This window comes from Gadus chalcogrammus, chromosome 5 (genome assembly GCF_026213295.1).
Source record: "Gadus chalcogrammus isolate NIFS_2021 chromosome 5, NIFS_Gcha_1.0, whole genome shotgun sequence".
Classification (NCBI taxonomy): domain Eukaryota; kingdom Metazoa; phylum Chordata; class Actinopteri; order Gadiformes; family Gadidae; genus Gadus; species Gadus chalcogrammus.
The window spans coordinates 21,740,204-21,761,377 of record NC_079416.1 but is presented as its reverse complement, the minus strand read 5'-3'; the positions used below and the strand labels follow the sequence as shown (position 1 = coordinate 21,761,377).

Genomic DNA, 21,174 nt, shown 5'->3' with positions numbered 1-21,174 from the left:
AGCAGGTAGGGGTTAGACAGTACAGAGACAGGTCATTAGGGAACAGGTAGGGGATAAACACTACAGAGACAGTTCACTAAGGATCAGGTAGGGGTTAGATATTACAGAGTCAGGTCATTAAGGAGCAGTTAAGGGTAAGCCAGTGACTACAGAGACAGGTCATTAACGAGCAGGTAGGGGTTGGACAGTACAGAGGCAGGTCATTATGCAGCAGGTAGGGGTTAAACAGTAATACAGAGACGGTGCACTAAGGAGCAGGTAGGGGTTAGACAGTGCAAAGGCAGGTCATTATGCAGCAGGTAGGGGTTAGACAGTGCACTGAGGAGCAGGTAGGGGTTAAACAGTAATACAGAGACGGTGCACTAAGGAGCAGGTAGGGGTTAGACCGTACAAAGGCAGGTCATTATGCAGCAGGTTGGGGTTAGACAGTACAGAGACGGTGCTCTAAGGAGCAGGTAGGGGTTAGACAGTGCAAAGGCAGGTCATTATGCAGCAGGTAGGGGTTAGACAGTGCACTGAGGAGCAGGTAGGGGTTAAACAGTAGTACAGAGACAGTGCACTAAGGAGCAGGTAGGGGTTAGACAGTACAGAGGCAGGTCATTATGCAGCAGGTAGGGGTTAGACGGTGCACTGAGGAGCAGGTAGGGGTTAGACAGTACAAAGGCAGGTCATTATGCAGCAGGTAGGGGTTAGACAGTGCACTGAGGAGCAGGTAGGGGTTAGACAGTACAAAGACGGGACATTAGGGAGTCCTCCCAAAGCACCTGAACCCGTCTTCTTTGAGCTCTGGGTTCCCGCATTCATTCTGTTTTTTTCTATTTCCCAGCAGGCTTTGCGCCGCGGACATGGGGCGGTCATGCAAGAACTGTGGGAGCACGTCCATCGACGTGGACCAGTCGCGTGGCGATGCGGTCTGCATGGGATGTGGCTCGGTGCTGGAGGACAACATCATCGTGTCGGAAGTGGAGTTCGCTGAACGCGGCGGGTCGGCGCACGCCATGGGACAGTTTGTCGCCGGAGACAGTGAGTACTTCCTGTCTGTGTTGGTTGTTGAGTGACTACTTCCTGTCGGGGTTGTAGTTCTGTGAGCACTTCCTGTCCGGGTGGTAGTTATTGAGTACTTCCTGTCGGTGTTGTAGTTTAGTGAGTACTTCCTGCCTGTGTTGTAGTTCAGTGAGTACTTCCTGCCTGTGTTGTAGTCCAGTGAGTACTTCCTTCCTGTGTTGTTAAGTGAGTACTTCCTGTCTGGGTTGTTGTTCAGTGACTACTATCTGTCTGGGTTGTAGTTTAGTGACTACTACCTGTCTGGGTTGTAGTTTAGTGACTACTTCCTGTCTGGGTTGTAGTTTAGTGACTACTATGTGTCTGGGTTGTATAGTTTAGTGAGTACTTTCTGTCATAGTTTAGTAGAAAGTGGTCTCTGAAGTATACATGAAATACTCATGTGTCACATTTTCATTGGCAGTATAGATCTAAACATTTTAAAAGTGAGCGTTCTGTAGAAAATGCTGCGAAAGATTCAATGCTCTACAGCTGTCACTTCATGTATTGTTTTGAACAGCTGACTGCAACGTGGACTTTGTTTATCAGTGTGAACTGACTTGACTCTAACAGCCAGGAGCGATAGCAATTGAAAACATTCGGGGCTGTAGCCCAGAAGGCCAGAGATTCTGGCCGATGAACATGCAATTGTAACATTGTTATTGAAGTAAAGGAAAGACCAATCGTCATGTCTGACTCGCATCGGGGGAAGGCCTACTGAGTAGGTTAATGTTTACGTTAAGGATAGGAGAAGTGCACCACATACAGCAGCAGCCAAAATGAGACATTAGAAAAGCCTGTAGTCAAATAAACACTGTCATGCAGCTACCCGTTGTCAAGTGGACCGGGTTGGATTCACTGCGTGTCTCCTGAATCTGTGCAAACTAGAGCAGCATTGAACAGCAATGTCGACTGAGGCGCTATGCATAGAGAATCAAATTGCAAAATTTTGCAACAAATGATTCTAAATGGACACTCAGAATGTCGCGGTTTCCACTGGCTACAATTTTGCATCTGTGGCTGCTGGTAATGCAACCACAAAGAAGTAAACTCTACGGGGCTATCTTCATCTTTATCATGTTTATAATTTTTGTTTTTGACGGCACAGCGATCCGGGGCTATTCCCATTTTTTTTAAATGCCATTTAGGATGATAAATTAATAAAGCTCATTCAATTTCAAGTTCATTCAATTTCAGTAAAACTGATGAAAGAAATGAGCTGTGCCTTGTTTTGGTTCCGAAACACATGAATATGGGGAGGGCTTTTACTTTGTAAAGCAGGAAGTTCCCCTTTGAACTTTCAACTTTCATACCCATGGTTAAGTTTTTTTGTATTTTAAAATAAAAATCATAATTGCCACTCGAGACTAACACGAGAAGTTAAAGGAGCCGTGCACTGAGCCCTCTCGGATGCCCGGCTGAAACATTTGTTTCACTACGACTCTTTCAGCTGCCCACCCCTCCTTCTCCTGCAAACAACGGCTAATAAAACTCTTGAGGGAGGCGTTTGGAAAAGAGAGAACTTAATTTTTTTTAGAACATGGCATAAAGGGCATTGTGAGCCTTTGATTGATATCCAGACATTTTTTGCGGAGACACATTCCTGTTCCCTACTTGTATTGGAGTGAACGGAGATATCTACTTCTGGGCCCTGCACAGCCCGCTTAAACAGCTGCAATACCAGGCTTGGCCTCTGAGCACTGGTGGATTGCGGAAGTATGCGCACTGCTCCTGGGGGCTTGTGCCAAAGTCACCTGCAAAATTCAATGTATGAAATTCAGTGTTAACATCCGGGGACCCAAGGAAGAGCAATCCATATAGATGCTAGATCGCGGTAAAGCAAGGAGAGCGGGAATAAGAGCGTCCCTCACAAACGTTAATTCTAAACAGCATTTTACACATTATCCTATAATAGGAAATGCTCAAAGGTAAATCAACGTCCAACACTGACTGTAACTTTTTTTGGAGAGAGAAGCAACGACCTTACTAAACGCCCTATCCATACATTTGTGAATGTTGGCACACATCGAATAATCGATTATTCCACCCACTGATTATTCGACCATGAGAAATTTGAGTTATTCACATCCCTAATAGCAACCTGCTTTTAATTTGTTATCCTCATATCTGTATCATGTTACTCTGTGCGGAATAGTGTTGGCTCTGCTCGCTCGATGCGCTCTTGTTATGCCACCACAGAGGCATATCAACCGTTTTCCTCCAGCCACTTAACGTGCGCCCGGTGTCACAAAACGAATACCCCCAATTCGAGCGATCGGTGTATGATTCCGCACGTGAACGACTTCATGCCTGTCCACGCTTCAAATTCGTGCATGTTGCCGAAAATGTGCAACAGCGCCCCCTGGGGTCACACTTTTCAGTGGGTCGCAGAATCGCTCAAGCAAGGAGAGCGAGCGTCACCCGCTCGCTCTCGTTGCTTTACCGCGATCTAGCATCTAGGATTGATCGCTCTTCCTTGGGTCCCCCGGTGTTAACGCTGAATTTCATACATTGAATACTGCAGCTGACTTTGGCATGTTGAATTTGGAGACATTGAAAATATTTAAGTTGATTTTTTTCACATTGAATATTTTATGTTTTATTTTTTTACATTGAAAAATGTAGCGGAAAATTATTTATTGAACCTTTTAAGAGTTAAATTCATAGGCAAGAAATCCACAACATACGTTATTTCAATGCATCAATATTGAGTGCTTAATATTAAATGGCTTTTTACTTTCAAAATCCGATGGCACAGATTTAATTTCATTTAATTCCATCATTCTCTCTCTATCGGTATGTGTGTTTGTGAGAGTGAGAGTGAGATTCTAAAAAGGTTAAGTGTGTTACGGCCAATCTATTATGTTGGTAACTTCACTCATAAATGTATCTACAGTCAAGTATGCATTTAGACAAATACGATAAAATATCAATATAATATGTGCAACCTTTTATGTGTGGTTGTTCAAGACACACTTGAGAACTATATACAATATGCACACTGAAGGCATGATGCCACCATAGGTTTGCAGAGAACTATATACAATATGCACACTGAAGGCATGATGTCACCATAGGTTCGCAGAGAACTACAGACAATATACACACTGAAGGCATGATGTCACCATAGGTTCGCAGAGAACTACATACAATATGCACACTGAAGGCATGATGCCGCCATAGGTTTGCAGAGAAATACATACAATATGCACACTGAAGGCATGATGCCACCATAGGTTTGCAGGGAACTATATACAATATGCACACTGAAGGCATGATGCCACCATAGGTTTGCAGAGAACTATATAAAATATACACTTGAAAGGGGTGCGGTGGTGGTGTGGGGTTGTGAGGGCCGCTGTAACCCAGTGTCCATCCTCAGGGGAAGGGGGGGGGGGGAGGCCTGTCGCGATATGCAACAAATCAATTAATTGCGCGAAAAAATTAAAATGAGCGATATTTTTTTGCCGGCCGCAATAATTTCCATTCACTTTTTTTTTTAAATCATTGCTTTATTGGTCTAATCTGAGAAGAAATCTATGCCATAAACAGAAATATTATAGGCCTTTATTACACGGGTCTTCTCAATGCCGTGGAACGCTCCGTTCACTTGTATAGATAGTAGTCCGGTGACTTGTCAACCCCAGCGTCTTCGGTTGCAAAGCAACGTCAACGTCTTTGGCAGACTATTTCTCTGCTGATCAACACTATGAATGCTGCTAACGAATGAATTGTAAAAAGACACACCATGTGAAGTTATTTTTTCGTCTTGGCAAGTAGCCTTGTTATAAGCGGGATAATGTATGGAACGTCGCCGGTCATTATCGAAAATAAGACGATAATGACCGGCGTTCCATGCATTATATATATTTATATATATTATATATATTTAGCAGGGTAGGCCTAAGTAACAAATGTCGGGTTGAAATCAGGCTCCGGCTCATAATTACAGGGCACAACGAGTAAACCCCCTCATCAAGTGACGTAGCTTGATGCATGGTCCGTGTTTACATCCTTTTTATTTAGTGTTTCAATTTTATTTATTGTTTTTGATGGTGTTTGGTTTTTATTCAAGAGCATTTTTTGTTAATAGTTTGTTTTTGGTTGTTTTGTTAATTTATTCTGGACATTTTAAATGTCTTCCAGACGTCCAGTTCCAGTGTTCTTTAAAAATATATGTTTATTGATCTTCGAAAGGGTGTACTTTATCATTATATTAGTTGAAAAACGGCAATATTATCGCTTACCGCAATAATTTCTGGGGCAATTAATCGCCCAGAAAAATGTGTTATCGTGACTGGCCTAGAGGACGGAGAGAGACGGAGAGAGAGAGAGACACTGACAGAGACTACATTACTTGTACTGAAACTTTGCTAGTCTCTCTTTCAATGCAGAAAAGCGGTCAATGACTTTCTCATTGAAATAACGCATGTTGAGGACTAGTTCCCTCTCCATGGAGAGCATGGCCAGTGCATTCAGACGTTCCTGGCCCATTGAATTTCACAGGAATGTCTTAATTATTTTCAAAGTTGAGAAACATCTCTCGGCTTCAGCTGTTGTCATAGGAGTAGTTATGAGAATGTTCAACAAACTCGCAGTCTCAGAGGATGTCTCCTGGAGGTTGTAGCTCATGATAACCTGGTACAGTGCCAGTGCACCACAGCAAGCCTTGATTCAGGATTCTCATAGATCAGAGACAGTTCCGTCTTGAGCTTTGCCTTGTTCAGTGTGGGATATGCCTTCACAGTGGCATTCAGAGCATCAGCAGGAAATGAATGGCAGTACCTTTCAAACGTATTTCCTTGTACTAAGGTGGCACTCACAAGGTGGACAGTGAAAGAGAACCTCGCTTTGGTGTGAGCCAGGATGGTGTCGCAGTCCTCTTCAGACAGCCTCTGCTTCGCCTCTTCTGTCAAAGCCGTCCTTGGTCTGTCGGTTCCTGATGGCTCTTGCAGCTGGTCAGAGTCTCTGAATGCAAACAAACCAATAATGTGTTTGTTAAGCTGTGTACAGTACTGTAGTCTACGTGATGCACATGTTCACACTTTATCCAGTAAAAAGATGTCAGCATACCCACTTAAAATGGGAAGGAATGCATAATGTTAGTGTTAAATACTTTTTTATCTATTGTGTTGGTAACTTCACTCATAAATCTATCTACAGTCAAGTATGCATTTAGACAAATACGATAAAATATCAATATAATATGGGCAACATTTTTTGTGTGGTTGTTCAAGATACACTTAAGGCATGAGAGTATACCCACTTAAAATGGGCAGGGATGCATAATGTTAAACACTGTTTTTTAAGCTATCCATTGTGCTTCGCCTAACCAGGATGTCCAGCACTGAGTAAAGCAAGCTAGATTACACCACTGGCAATATATTATAAAAAAGAACATGTATTATAAAAAAGAACACAAATAAAGTCTCCTTTCATGCATATGTTCTCATAACAAAGCTTTACTTTGAGAAGGATCAAATAATATAAATGTTATCTTACCTTATGGTCTGCACATTGCTTGTGAAGCTCTCGAGGGCCCTTTTGATGAAGACTGCATCAAATGCCCTTCTTCTGGAGCTTCTGGTACAGAATGTCGACGTGCGACCTCTTTTTTTAATTAATTTTAGTCTTGGAGGTCCTGAATGTTTTAATGCCAATTTATCTGAATTGGATCGTCGACTAAAAGGAACTTCTTTCAGAGACGCAACGGAATTGCACACATTAGCAACCGTGTTGAAATTAGCAAGTGACTTGATCGAAGATATCCCTTCGCGCTCTTTGCTCAGTGACGTATGACGCAAGCACGTTAGGGCGAGTCCCAAATCCCCATTCAAAATGCATTGAAGGCTCATTTTCCGAAAATAATAGTTTTAACATGACAGTCAATGGGAGAATCCTTGGGCGATTTTCCACGTCAAGGAATTCGCCCAGAGAGGCGGGACCATTTGAAACGCGACTTGAATCTGACGATTCTGATTTGACAAGGACAGATAATATGTCTAGAACACTGAAAACTACTTTTGCTGTGATGGAATTTGATACAATTTCTCCCAGTTGGTAGTGCGTCGCCCAAATTGCCCCTATACACCATCCGCCCCTGACGCTGCAATATAACTGTGTCTCCCCCTGCAGGCGGAGGAAAGAATCCCAACTTTGGAGACGCGTACTACACCGGCAGAGAGTCCCGCGCCCAGACGCTCAGTAACGGTAAATACCCGGCAGGGGGCGCCAATCACCCTCATTACATCTTACTGTCGGGATAAGATTGCTTGTTTTCGAATATTAGCAAGCTATTTCTTAATCATATTCATGTTCTTCTGATTAATATTGATTACCTTCTAATCAACATCCGTTTTTTAATTCCTCTTTCGGTTGTTATTAAGATTCACCTTCTAATTAAGATAATTTCTTCCATTAATCTTTCATTAATCTCTTGTAATTAACATTCATCTTAATTATTAATTATATTCATTATAATGTCTCCATTGGCTGTGCCTCTGAGTTGAGAGAGAGAGAGAGAGAGAGAGAGAGACAGAGGGAGAGGGAGAGAGCTTGCATCACTGTGTGTAAAAGGAAGGAGGGAGGGAGGGAGGGAGGAAAGAAAAACTAGATATTTATCTGTCTAGAGCCTCGTGCTCACGTTATGTCTCACACTCGGAGCTATCCCTGCTTCTCACGAACTACACACGAGTCACCACCACATGAAACACACTCCTCCATGGCTCATTCTGACAGAATGTCTGCGTAGAACTGCACGATGGGACTCATCTCAATCTGTTAGACATTATGCTTTTATTTGTTATGCTATTATGCTACTGCTTATGTTAATGACATAGTATCTTCATTCATGTACAATTGACATCAATACGTACCTCTTCAGGTTCCTAGAGGGGTTTCAAGGTTCCTAGAGGGGTTTCAAGGTTCCTACAGTAGCAACAAGGTTCCTAGAGGGGTTTCAAGGTTCCTAGAGGGGTTTCAAGGTTCCTAGAGGGGTTTCAAGGTTCCTACAGTGGCAACAAGGTTCCTAGAGCGGTATATCAAGGTTCCTAGAGAGGTTAAAGGGATCCTAATAGGACGCAGCCGTGTGTGTGTGTGTGTGTGTGTGTGTGTGTGTGTGTGTGTGTGTGTGTGTGTGTGTGTGTGTGTGTGTGTGTGTGTGTGTGTGTGTGTGTGTGTGTGTGTGTGTGTGTGTGTGTGTGTGTGTGTGTGTCCTTCCTAGTGGGGCAACAAGGTTCCTAGATATGTATCAAGGCTCCTAGAGGGCTATCAAGGTTCCTAAGTTGATTATCAAGGTTCCTAGTTTGTGTGTGTCAGAGAGGCACCCTGTAGAGATCACACAGCCCCCTACGAGAACCTTCTCCCTCACCTCGCCTGATGACATCATCGACGGTTCCAGACGTTCCCTCCCGGGGAAACATCTGGCCGTGATGTCGTCAGTAGAGACGGAGGTCGCGACCTCCCTCTGTTCCACCTGGAATGACTGTTGTGGTGGGAGGAAGTGTGTGTGTGAGTTATTGCGCAGAGTAATAACATCCCCACACACACACAGGTGTTTGTGTGTCTGTGTTACTGTGGGAATTGTGTCTGTGTGTGGTGTGTATTACTGTGTGAATTGTTTGGTTGTACACAATACTACACACATGCTACATATTAATACAAAATACACGCATTAATAGACAAATGACACACAATACACACGATACATATCAATACACTCGCACATTAATACTACACAGGGATGATACATATATACAGACACACATAATACGCAAATGAATACCCACAATAATACACAAACACACAATATGTGTGAGTGTATTGTTATGTATCGTGTGTGTATTGTGCCTTTTTAATTATTTGTGTATTAATGTGTGTACTTTGTATTAGTATGTAGCATGTGTGTAGTGTTGTGTATTAATGTGTGTACTTTGTATTAGTATGTAGCGTGTGTGTAGTGTTGTGTATTTGTGTATTAATGTGTGTGCTTTGTATTAGTATGCAGCGTGTGTGTAGCGTTGTGTATTAACGTGCGTGCGTGTGTGTGTCTCCAGCGAGGAACAGCATCACCACCCTGGGCCGCTCGCTGCAGATGAACCAGCACTGTCTGGACACGGCCTTCAACTTCTACAAGATGGCGCTGTCCAAGCGGCTCACCTACGGCCGCCGCGCCGCCCACGTGGTCGCCGCCTGCCTCTACCTGGTCTGCCGCACTGAGGGCACGCCCCGTATCCTTGGTTACCGTCGCCACGGCCGCGCCGGCGCCGGTGGAGGCGTTCCGTAATTAGCGGTTAGATGCAGTGTGTTAGCGTTGCTTGGTTAGATACAGTCGGTTAGTGTTGGTTAGTTAGATACAGTAGGTTAGTTAGTTAGATACAGTAGGTTAGTTAGATACAGTAGGTTAGTTAGTTAGATACAGTAGGTTAGTTAGATACAGTAGGTTAGTGTTGGTTAGTTAGATACAGTTGGTTAGTGTTGGTTAGTTAGATACAGTAGGTTAGTGTTGGTTAGTTTGATACAGTAGGTTAGCGTTAGATACAGGTGGTTAGTGATGGTTAGTAGTCTGTTAGCGTTGGATCCCCTTTACAGTGCTTGTGAGTGTTGGGGCGAGCGAGCATGGTCCACACCGAGAGAGAGAGAGAGAGAGAGAGAGAGAGAGAGAGAGAGAGAGAGAGAGAGAGAGAGAGAGAGAGAGAGAGAGAGAGAGAGAGAGAGAGAGAGAGAGAGAGAGAGAGAGAGAGAGAGAGAGAGAGAGAGAGAGAGAGAGAGAGAGAGAGAGAGAGAGAGAGAGAGAGAGAGAGAGAGAGAGAGAGAGAGACCTTAACGGCCTCATCCCTCAGACATGCTGCTGGACCTCAGTGACATCGTGCAGGTACGTTACCATGGCGACCGCGCCAGAAAGTCGATACCTCCCATAATAACCCTGTCATCGCCCAGCGCTTTATGGTCTACTCCACCTCGGGTTGGGGGGGGGGGGCAGGACCCAGGATGACCACAGATGTCGATCATTAAATATGCAAGGATGATGCCAGGTTAATATTTAACTCCACTAAACGATGAGTGGTGGATTTGTTACGGCCCCTGTAACCAGCTGTGTGTTCAGCCAAGGGTCAGGTGACTCGGGGAAAGATCAATCTGACTTGCATTTACATTTAGGGCGTTTAGCAGACGCTTTTATCCAAAGCGTCTCACAATAAGTACATTTGTCAGAAGAGGGTGAAACAACAGTCGATCTGTCGGTACAGTGACGATGTCAATAAAAGCAAGTGCCAAGCACTAACAATTACTAGGTTAACCCATTCCCCGTACCCAACATAGACAGCTAGGATAAGACACTACACAAGTACTGTAACTAAGTACCACATACAATAAGTGCGTACATTAAGTGCCAGGACGTACAACATACACTAAGTGTGTAGGAGGGGTGGGACTTGTCGGGGACTTGTTACTCCGAGAGGTCCTGACTGAAGTGAGGGGTTCCTGCTAACAAGATGTTTCACCGCAGCAGAAGGAACAACGTAAAGTATTTAGATGACGCGCCCGCTGTCGTCTCAAGCCTTTTATTAACCCCCGAGAATGTGTGTGTGTGTGTGTGGGGGGCGTGTCACGTCTGTGCACATGCTGAGGTATGAGTGTGTAAATTTAGACCACACACACACACACACACACACACACACACACACACACACACACACACACACACACACACACACACACACACACACACACTGATTGGTGGGCTGTTTTATTGGCTGCAGCAACAGAGTGGGTCAGGATGTGTAGTGGGGGGGGGGGAGGGTGCCTCTCCCTGCGTCACAGCTGGTGGGACGTTGATATTTATATGCTGCCAGCTGTCCTGGTGGAGGACTCCACCCCCCCTCCCCCTCCCCCCCCCCCCCAACCCTGCCTGGGATTAACAGTAAGGAAGTGGTTTTGCAGGAGGGGGCGGTGATCCAGTGGGAGGGTGTGGTCGGGGGAGAGGGGGGCGGGTGGTGGTCTAGGGGGGAGGCTGGGGCTCTGAGAGTGGTCAAGGGGGGGGGGGGGGGGGGGGGGTTGGACCTGCGGTGAAGTCTGATTGGACTCACCACCCAGACACACTGTTCTGGTGGCTATTTGATTTCCCATGATGCATCAAGACGGGATCTTGTACTTCCTGACAGAAACGAGTAGAAATGTCATGTTGTCTTTAATGTCTGATGACTCATTCACCCACTCACTCACTCAGTCATGCCTCGTGCCTGTGTGAGCCATGCTGACGTGTGTAGTCATCAACTTGTGAGTCGTTATTGGTTGTTCATGTTGTGAGGATCAGACCTGAAGAACCTCAAGGATTCTACACGGAGGCGGGTTGCTCTCGTCTGTAGTCCGTCTGCGGTAGTTTCTAGTCTGTAGTCTGTCTGTAGTCTTTCCACTCTCTGTCTATAGTCTGTCTGGGGTAGTATCTGGTCTCTCTCTGTAGTGTCTCTGCTCTGATCTTTCTGTACTCTTGTCTGTAGTTATATAGTCAATAGTGAATGTGGTCCCCATGCATTACGTCAGTAAAGATGTATTCATCTAGCAATTTTACTTTACTACACAAACTGTTACAAAGTGCTTCACATGAAAAATACCAAGTTGTCTGTTCTAGTCTCTGTAGTCCCTTTTCTGTAGAGTCACTAATCTCATCTAGTCTCTAGTCTCCCGTCTCTTGTCGCCAGTCTTTAGTCTCTTCTACCCTCTAGTCTCTAGTCCAGTCTCTTCTCTCTAGTCTATTGACTGATCAGCGGTGTCTTCGCCCGCTCCACATTCTGCCCACTGCGGCGTTCGCCCGTTCTGTAAGGCGTCCAGGAATAGCGCCGTGTGGCTCCAGACGGGCCCAGGGAGAGGGAGAGTCCGTCTGGCCCGGGAGCCACACCAGAGAGACCCCCCGTGGAGGTCTGGGCGGGACAGGCGAGAGTCGACCCACGGTTCACGACCTCTCCCTGGGGGAAGGTTTCTCCCCTCCCACTGCCTGCCCGTATGAAACACTTGTCTCCCAGCGGTTGTGTGTGTAATATGACGTGTGAATCACCCTGGGGATCAGCCTCTGTTTAGCCAGGGTGGGTTTTGGGTCTGGTCCGATGGCTTCCAGGAACACTGAATCAGTCCTCAACCCCTTGATAAGGGGGAACACACTGATGACGTCACAACCAGGAAGAGGGGTTTGAGCGTCCCCCTTGACCAGATGTTTATATAGTAGAGTTTTTTTTGGGGGGGGTTCAGGATGCAGACTTTTAAACAGACTAAACGCTGAGAACCCAACAGGAACTCTACAGAGAGCAGCCTGGTTTACCGCCGTCGTCGCCCGGCTGTCATGGTGATTGTGTCGTGACTTCCTGGTTCTTCTCTCTGCAGGTGAACGTGTACATCCTGGGGAGAACCTTCCTGGTCCTGGCCCGAGAGCTCTGCATCAACGCCCCGGCCATAGGTACTGACCCTCTGCTTACTATTACTGTTACCCCACACTCCCTCTATTTAGTATTACTGTTAGGGCTAGCCTACACACCCTCTAGTTACTATTACTGTTAGCCTACACACGCTCTAGTTACTATTACTGTTAGCCTACACACGCTCTAGTTACTATTACTGTTAGCCTACACACCCTCTAGTTACTATTACTGTTAGGGTTAGCCTACACACGCTCTAGTTACTATTACTGTTAGCCTACACTCCCTCTATTTAGTATTACTGTTAGGGCTAGCCTACACACCCTCTAGTTACTATTACTGTTAGCCTACACTCCCTCTATTTAGTATTACTGTTAGGGTTAGCCCAGACGCCCTCTAATTCCTATTACTTTTAGCCCACAATGCCACTATTACTGGTCAAGTTATTCACAACACCCTGTACTTTACAATAGCTACGGGAATGGTTAATCTGCTAACATCTCATTTTAACTTTAATTACGTTTTTAAAGACTAAGCCCTCTAGTTAATAGAGTAGGATGGCCATTCTGCTGGCCGTCTGAACACATAGATAAAGATAATGGTTGTCTCAATCTTTATATTTGGACGTCAGCTGCATTTATTTCCTATGATAAGATCACAGAAGTTCTTGGTCTAGTTTATGATTTAAGCTACATAAATACGCTACTGTGATATAACATTTGACCTACGAGGGGTCGTTCCCGCAGTGTAGTACTCTCTGGTGAACACAGAGGGCGCTGTTGTCCCTCCAAAAGGAGTTCAGACCAAATGAAGAGCAGTGGACAACGCTGGCTCAGTCACGTGATAACCTTTATGTTTCTCAGGGTCACAAGCATTTAGAACACAGCAGTTTCAGCAGCATCAAGCTGCCAACAGTTTGAACAAATGTTGTTTTTTTTACAAAAGATGCAACGTTACGGAGTCCGTCTCCCTGGTGCAAAACAACTTTAGTTTTTTGTTTACAGGGAATTCTTCCTCTTATTTATTTGCACTGTTAATTCAAACCCTAAACATGAGCATTGTTGCTTCTTGTGCGGCCCGTCCCGATTGGCTGCGGTATCGCCCGCGTGCGAGAGCCTCCACCAATCCGACGTGAGGAGTTTCCACGGTCACTGCTTGGCTCGATCACATTAGCCTTCAGAGCTAATAGCGCTAACAGCATCAGGCTAGCAGCACCCCAACAAGGCATCCCTCGCCGAGGTTCCTGGAGGCTGTATGGAGCGGCGTTAGCTTAGCCTAGCTCCCATCCCGCCGCAAGAAGCTCCGTGCTCGACGCGGAGAGGCGAGCGTCCCTGAACCTAGCTCTGGCTGACGGCGGCTAACACCACACACCAAACACATCGCTAGCGGGGGAGTCTTCAGCAGCACGACCGGTCACTTGACGCGCGCCATCGTCCTTCTCCATTTCATGTAACAAAAATAATTAAATTAAAAAATAATAACGTTAAAATAAATAGGATAAAATGGCTCCTTCACCGTTTATTAAATAGTGTCTGAGAGAAGTAACTAGGCCGCTAGGCGGGCCGCTACTGAGTGTCGTTAAGCTACGTGAACTTAAAGGCTTAAGAGTGGAGTCCGGCAATGTGTTCCAGATTCCCACCCCCCCCAATGGGGTCCCAGTGGCTCAGGCGTAGAAGACCAGCTCGGGGATCTGCCCCCCCTGCACCCCGGTGCCGTTGGTGCTGTCCGACGAGCACTGGAACTGGAAGGTCACCTTGCCGCACTGCACCTCGGTCATGCCCTCCTGGCCGAAGTAGCTGAGCTCGTTGCCGTCCAGCACCACGCTGACGGTGTAGAAGGAGTCCTGCTCCACCTGCACCGGGTGCTCGAACCACACCGGGAAGGTCCCGCTGGAGCCGTCGGACACGAACGCTGTGCTGCGCGTCGCCAGCGTGGTGCCCTGCCGCTTCAGCTCGATGCGGACGCCGTACTCGGCCTTGCCACCGCTGGAGCCGTAGAGGCCGAGGCCCGCGACGAAGACGCGGCGGTCGGCGGCGAACTGGATGCTGTCGCAGCGGCCGCGGTAGCGCCACTGGTTGCTGCGGTACGCCGACGACTGGAAGCGGTGGCAGTGCTGCGGCGCCAGGCCGGCCCGCGGCGCCAGCGGGAAGCCCAGCTGCGGCTTGACGGCGGCCGTGTACCACAGGAACACGGCGTGCGTCTCCTCCAGCGTCAGCACGCCCGCCTGCGCCGCGCCGTCCGCAAACTCCTCCAGGCTCATGGTGGGCAGCCGCAGCAGGTACAGCGCCTTGCCCAGCGCCTCGCGCTTGTTCCCCGGCGTGGGGCTCACCCCCCGCCGCCGGCACTCGGCCACGGCCCAGCCCAGCGCGGCCTGGAAGACCACGGCCTCGGCGGCGTTGAGGGTCTCGCGCCGCAGGATCACCTCCAGCGTGGGCCGGTCGATGTCGCCGAAGCCCTCGGATCGCAGCGCGAGCAGGGCCTGGGCGTCGATGACCTCCCAGCAGCGCGTGGTCAGCTCGGGCTCCTCGAACAGCCGGCTCTGGGAGAGCAGCACGCAGGCGTTGCGCGCCTCCAGGCTGCTCTCCAGGAAGGTGACGCAGGCGCGGGCCAGCGCCGCCACCATGTACTTCTTGGCGGCGTAGAGCGTGGCGAGCACGGTGTCGGCATCCAGGTCGATCTCGTCGCTGTACATGTACCTGGAGGGGGGGGCAGTGTGTTAGTCCCTGGGGTGGGGGGCGGGGTTCATTCAGTCCTACGCTAGGGGCCAGGGGCCGGCACACTGTAGTGAGGCGCCCGGGAACCAACTCCAGCAGTAATGCCCTTGCCTTGCTCACGGGCAGTGTGTGTGTGTGTGTGTGTGTGTGTGTGTCCGTCCCTGTATCCACGTTCCGGTTGGATACAGGAAGACGACAGCAGGCACACGCTGTACAGCGCTGGTGCCCTGTTCTGTCGAACAAGCAACTAAACAAAAGCGACCTATTTATAACCGCAACGCTGCATTTTTACACTCCTCTTCAAAGGGTGGATCGCTACGGATGAAGACGGCTGGCAAATAATAAAAAGCGTTTCAAGTTCCAACAATGAGGGGGGGAGGAGACGGGGGGGACGGGCAATTACAGCACGCCACCGGCGGAGCTTTAGAGGGTGTGCGATAACGCTCTTTGAAGTGACACCGCGCGGCCCGTCGGCTGCGCTCGTGGCGGGAACGGCCCCGGGAGCGTTCCCGGGAGGCGGCCATGCTTACTTGAGCAGGATGAGGAAGGCGGCGGGCTCCACGTCGGGGATGTGGATCTCGCCCGACTCCTCGGCCAGGTCGCCGTAGAACATGGCGCCGAACACTGAGCTGCCCACCGCCAGCACGTACTGGGAGAGAGAAGGAGGTTTAGGTTCATGGACTGGGAAGGGACTGGGAGGGGTTGGGCTCATGTACTGGGAGACAGGGATGGGGTTAGGTTCATGTACTGGGAGACAGGGAAGGGGTTAGGTTCATATACTGGGAGGGACTGGGATTGGATTAGGTTAATTTAACCTGCTGTGATTTGACCCACTGACGTGATGACTGGTTCTAACACTGGTGTAACATGTCGTTGGCCTCATTGCATAATTGCCTAATTCATATTTTGGCCACATTATGATATCTAACTGAACTCTATTCTCCCATCCCAATAGGACTTGGGCAATTACGCTATGAGGTTAACTATGTGTACCAAAAAAAAAAAAATTATGATGGACCCCTAGGGCAATACCAAAATAAGATGGACAGCTATGACTCCGTGGAATCAGCAGAACACATGTCGACCCTGAATCCCTTCAAGGAAAACCCTTTCATTGGTGTCTGCGTCCCGATTTAACCCCGTCGCACGCAGAACTGCCATAGACGTCAAACCACAAGAGGTCTAGTACCGGGGCTGGGTTTACCTTGTGGGCCGGGAGCCGTCTCGACTCGCCGGACGGTCCCACGATGAAGTGAACGTCAGCCATCAGCTCGTTGTTGAACATCAGCGCGTTCCTGCAGAAGAAGGAGGAGATGGAGGCTCAGATCTCAAATCCTCTCACACTGAAGGCGTCTGTGACTTCTTATTATTATGATATGATGGATGGACTAAACATGCGTGTTGCACTTCGCCCTCATCGACTCATGCACACAGGTCGTCTTATTGACGATCTGTGCGCCGAAGGCGTTCTCGTCAAACAAACGAGGGACATGACATTCAATAAGGGGGACATTCATTGAGGGACCAGGGACATTCAACAAGGCTACATGGGCTATCTGGTGGAAGTCCTCTGTCCTACCTCTCCCGCAGAGTCGGGTGACTGCACGCCCAACTCGGCGCGTCCAGGTTGTTGTTGTTGATGTTGTGGTGGGAGGAGGAGGAGGGGGTGATGGAGGAGTTGGTGGAGGACAGGGTGGCCGAGGACCGGTTGACCGGCGAGTCTTTCTCGGGCTTGTCCCCGGCCGTCACCGTAGTGGTGGTGGAGGAGGTGTTGTTGGTGGAGCGCTGGTTCGCCAGGTTGCTGTTGGCGGTGCTGTGGAGTTCGGCGGCCATCCTCTTCCTCTTCGCCAGCGACAGGGAGAACAGCTCGTAGCACAGCGGGAGGCTAGTGCCGCTCTTCTTGGACCTCTTCTTGAGCGTTTCTGGAAGCAGGAGCAGGAAGGAGAGACACCTCATGATCCGGCCATGGTGCAGGAGCCTGCAGTCCGCTGTGGGCATCGGCCCGCCTCCGTCCTACCGTCCCGGGGAACGCAGCTGACCGGTGGCTCTCCTCTCCGGGACGGGTTCAGCCGTGTTGACGTGTGAGTGTGGGGGGAACCGATCAGCCTAGACAACGCGTAAAAAGTTGACTAACCGCGGATCAATTGGAAGAGGAAGCCTCGGCGCGTCATAGGGATATATCCGAGCGACCGAGTCCCTTCGCCAACTTCAATGGAAACCACTTTTTCCTTGGACCGCTTTTTTAATCTCCTCCACGGAGGGGATCCGCGAAGCTTTCCGTGGTTTCCCTTTTTACGGCGAAACGGTGATCCGGACGGGCACCGCGCTGATACGATCCTCCGTTATGAACGACCCTTGTTTTCCTCCGACACGCGTAAACGTCGGCAGAAGCAGTAGCGACGTCCTTCCGTTCATACGGGATGTGTCCGCTCCGTGATGGGAATCCGATTTAATCGCTGCTGGTGCTGGAGTGGCGTTTTTTTTCTTTTACTGAGGTCTGTTCTATTTTTTATTTTGGCTCCTATCCCCCCCACTGAAGCCCAGCTGGCGTTAGACCAATGGGATCCGGTCTGGGCGGTGGCGTCAGCAGCACGACGCCCCGCCCCCCTCCTGCAGAATGCGTCAGTGCGCTCCAGTGAAATTCAGGAGATGCAAATCGTGGCTTTTCTTCTCCGTTCCCTTCCTTGCCCCCTTGTCCTCCTCGACGAGCGGCGCCCGTTGTCAAACAGAGCTCGTATTGTCTGCTCCTCCTCCCGGCAGAAAGCTGTGCTAACAAAGTGTTTGTATTGCTTGGATTCTGTCAATGTTTCTCGGTCGACTGGCCACACAATACACGTTCTCAATACACAGTCTGCCGCGGCTTTCTGAGGGCCAATTGTGTTTCGGGGCCAAACTTAAACGAATGTCATTCATAATAAATGAATCGAGACGATATGTGCTAAATATGCAACGAAAAATGTGAACTTTTAGGAGGTGTCCCGTTACATTAGTACTTTTGTTTGAATAGACAAATAAGCCCATTTAGCTGCCGTGGTCTGATTCTTATCGTCATTGTAGAAGAAGCGTTGGCTAATTGCAAAGTAAGGAGAGGCCGAGAGCTTTTGATAGGCATAATAGTCCGGGCGAGAGAGATTGGGGGTAGCCTAAATAACGGGGAGGGAGGGAGGGAGGGAGAAGAGTCTCTCAAATAAAGAGAGAGGAAGAGAGTGAGTCAGGTCGCCCTGCTGAAGAGGGGGAGCGGGCTGTAGTGCTCTAAAGGGGCTGGTAGGGGGGCTGGTAGGGGGGCTGGGGGGTGCGCTCAGCTGACGGGCTCCTCCACCGTGCTCTGACCTCCGGTTACTCTGGAAGTCGACAGTGTTTTTAATAGTTCCCAGGTCCTCTGGGATCCGGGCTGGTCTGGTTCAGTCGGGCCTCCTCCCAGTCTGGTCTCGGGCTGGGCTGGGCTGGAGAGGGCCTGGCTGTGTGGTGGTGGTGGAGGGGGGGAGGGAGGGAGGGAGGGAGGGAGGGATCCTATTTCCAGGCCTGCTTTCCAGAGAAGAGCTCTTTAAACGCATCACATCCCAGCTATGACTCCTCTGAGCTCCTCTCTGCTCCTCCTCCAGTCCTCCCTGTTCCTCCTCTCCTCACCTCCTCTCTTCTCTGCTCCTCTCCTCTCCCCTCTCCTCCTCTCCTCCCCTCTCCTCCCTCTCTCCTCCCCTCTCCTCCTCCCCTCGTTACTGTGTTACTGTTGTACCACTGTGGTGATGCAATACGATCTGGGGTTGAATACAGTGAGACTCGCTCACGCCGTCACTGTAGCCTTCCCACAGGGAACTGGGATCGCCCAAGATGTCGTTAACCTCTCTATGTATGTCTTATCTGTGGTGTTGTTGTTTATCTCTGTTGTCTCTTACCTGTGGTGTTGTTGTTTACCTCTGTGTTGTCCCTTACCTGTGGTGTTGTTGTTTACCTCTGTGTTGTCTCTTACCTGTGGTGTTGTTGTTTACCTCTGTGTTGTCTCTTACCTGTGGTGTTGTTGTTTACCTCTGTGTTGTTCTCTTACCTGTGGTGTTGTTGTTTACCTCTGTGTTGTCTCTTACCTGTGGTGTTGTTGTTTACCTCTGTGTTGTCTCTTACCTGTGGTGTTGTTGTTTACCTCTGTGTTGGTCTCTTACCTGTGGTGTTGTTGTTTACCTCTGTGTTGTCTCTTACCTGTGGTGGTGTTGTTTACCTCTGTGTTGTTCTCTTACCTGTGGTGTTGTTGTTTACCTCTGTGTTGTTCTCTTACCTGTGGTGTTGTTGTTTACCTCTGTGTTGTCTCTTACCTGTGTGCGTCTGTTGTTCAGCTGTTGTTGTGATTTGTATTCTTGTGCATGCGCCGTTGTTAATCGATCTGTTTGCCTCCTCCAGACCGTGGCCTGGTGTTGCCCAGTGTGTTGACCTGTTGTTGTTGTTGTTGTTGTTGTGTAGACCCGTGTCTGTACATCCCGCGCTTCGCCCAGCTGCTGGAGTTCGGGGAGAAGAACCGGGACGTGTCGATGACGGCGCTGCGCCTCCTCCAGAGGATGAAGAGGGACTGGATGCACACGGGACGGAGGCCCTCCGGCCTCTGTGGGGCAGGTGGGTGACCTCCCCGTGACCTCCCCGTGACCTCCCCGTGACATCACGCCATCTCAATATCGCCATGACGCCAACATGACATCGTTTTGACGAAACGTGACATCACTGTGACATCACTGTGACGTCACTATGGCGACGCTACCATGACGATAGCATGACGACACCAAGACGTGCACTCCACTGGTCGTGCACGCTCCCGATGGTGCGCGCTTCTGGTTGTGCACGCTCCTGGACGTGCCAATCCCGGTCGTGTACGCCCCGTTCGTGCACGCCCCTGGTTAGTGCACGGCCCTGGTTAGTGCATGCTCCCGGCCGTGCACTCTCCCTGGTTCGTGCACGCCCCTTGTTGGTGCACGCCCCTTGTTGGTGCACGCCCCTTGTTGGTGCACGCACTTGGTTCGTGCACGCCCCTAGTTAGTGCAAGCTCCTGGTCAAGCACGCTCCTGGCCGTGCACTCTCCCTGGTTCGTGCAAGCCCCTGGTTCGTGCTCACCCCTGGTTCGTTCACGCCCCTGGTTCGTGCACGCCCCCGTCCGCTCAGTGAAACTGCGTCCGTGTTCGCGTCATCCTCCACCGCTGGGGCTGAATAATTGATGGCCGATGCTCATGAATCATTAAAGGAGACGGGGAGAGATGTGAGGGAGGGTTGGTTAGTTAGACGCGGCGATGCCCGGGGAGAGACGGGATGTTTATCTTGAGAGTTTGGAGAACAGACGTCTCCGCTCCGCCTTTTGTTTTCAGAGTTCCGGGACGTCTCGCTGTCTCTTTTTGAAATGCGCGCAAAGAGCTTGATCAGATCACAGCGAGGAGAGGAGCCCGGGCGTTGAGTGAACTAGTTCAGCGCGGTGGCGGCGGCGGTGGCGGCGGCGGCTGTGGGTTTAGGCGGAGTCGGAGGCTAGGAGGAGGAGGCGGTGGAGAAGCCTCTGCCTCCGGAGGGATGGTGCACTAATCACCCTTATGTAACCGCGCTCCTCCAGGGCCCCGCTGCAGCTCGTTGCGTAACAATAACAATGAGGAACACCGGTCCTCCAGTGTCCCGCGATCGCTGGTGGAACACGCGGACCGGGCGTGCCCCCCCCCCCCCCCCCCCTCCTCAGGCTATTGATAGGTTCCGCTGCCTGTGGGAGGGGCTACTGGTTAATGGACGTCTTCCACGGTTCGATCCCCAGAGGGTCCAGTCTACCCTGAGGCATCCCCGGGCAAGATGAGCCCTCACCTCCCTCTACTTGGGGACATGTATCTAGGACTCACTCAAGGGGCTTCGGGTAAAGGCGTCTGCTAAGGGAGCACAAACCCAATGGCACAATGGTCGGGCAGGGGTTCCTAAGGCTAATCAGGTTCTGACGTTGTAACGTAATTTTCTAATGTTCTGACGTTCTTATGCTCTGACGTAACGTAATGTTCTAATGTTATGTT

General features: G+C 49.5%; 2 protein-coding genes across 3 annotated transcripts in view; one reads left to right on the top strand and one right to left on the bottom strand.

Moving 5' to 3' along the window:
* Positions 1-21,174, top strand: part of LOC130382571 (transcription factor IIIB 90 kDa subunit-like) — a 45,982-nt gene that overhangs the window by 1,168 nt on the left and 23,640 nt on the right. Inside the window, exons 2-7 of one of the 2 annotated variants that reach the window (XM_056590399.1) lie at positions 830-1,023; positions 7,177-7,251; positions 9,096-9,269; positions 9,882-9,913; positions 12,415-12,487; positions 19,610-19,759. In XM_056590399.1, coding sequence (XP_056446374.1) covers positions 846-1,023; positions 7,177-7,251; positions 9,096-9,269; positions 9,882-9,913; positions 12,415-12,487; positions 19,610-19,759 — 682 coding nt within the window. In that variant the 5' untranslated portion in view covers positions 830-845. Of the gene's footprint in view, positions 1-826; positions 1,024-7,176; positions 7,252-9,095; positions 9,270-9,881; positions 9,914-12,414; positions 12,488-19,609; positions 19,760-21,174 lie in introns of both variants that reach the window. The other variant, XM_056590398.1, reaches the window with a different exon arrangement.
* Positions 12,832-17,765, bottom strand: LOC130382572 (BTB/POZ domain-containing protein 6-B-like). The gene is made up of 4 exons (XM_056590401.1): positions 16,740-17,765; positions 16,365-16,455; positions 15,691-15,809; positions 12,832-15,142 (listed from the first exon to the last, which is right to left on the bottom strand). The coding sequence occupies exons 1-4, from the start codon at positions 17,156-17,158 to the stop codon at positions 14,110-14,112; spliced, it is 1,662 nt and encodes a 553-aa protein (XP_056446376.1). The 5' UTR covers positions 17,159-17,765; the 3' UTR covers positions 12,832-14,109.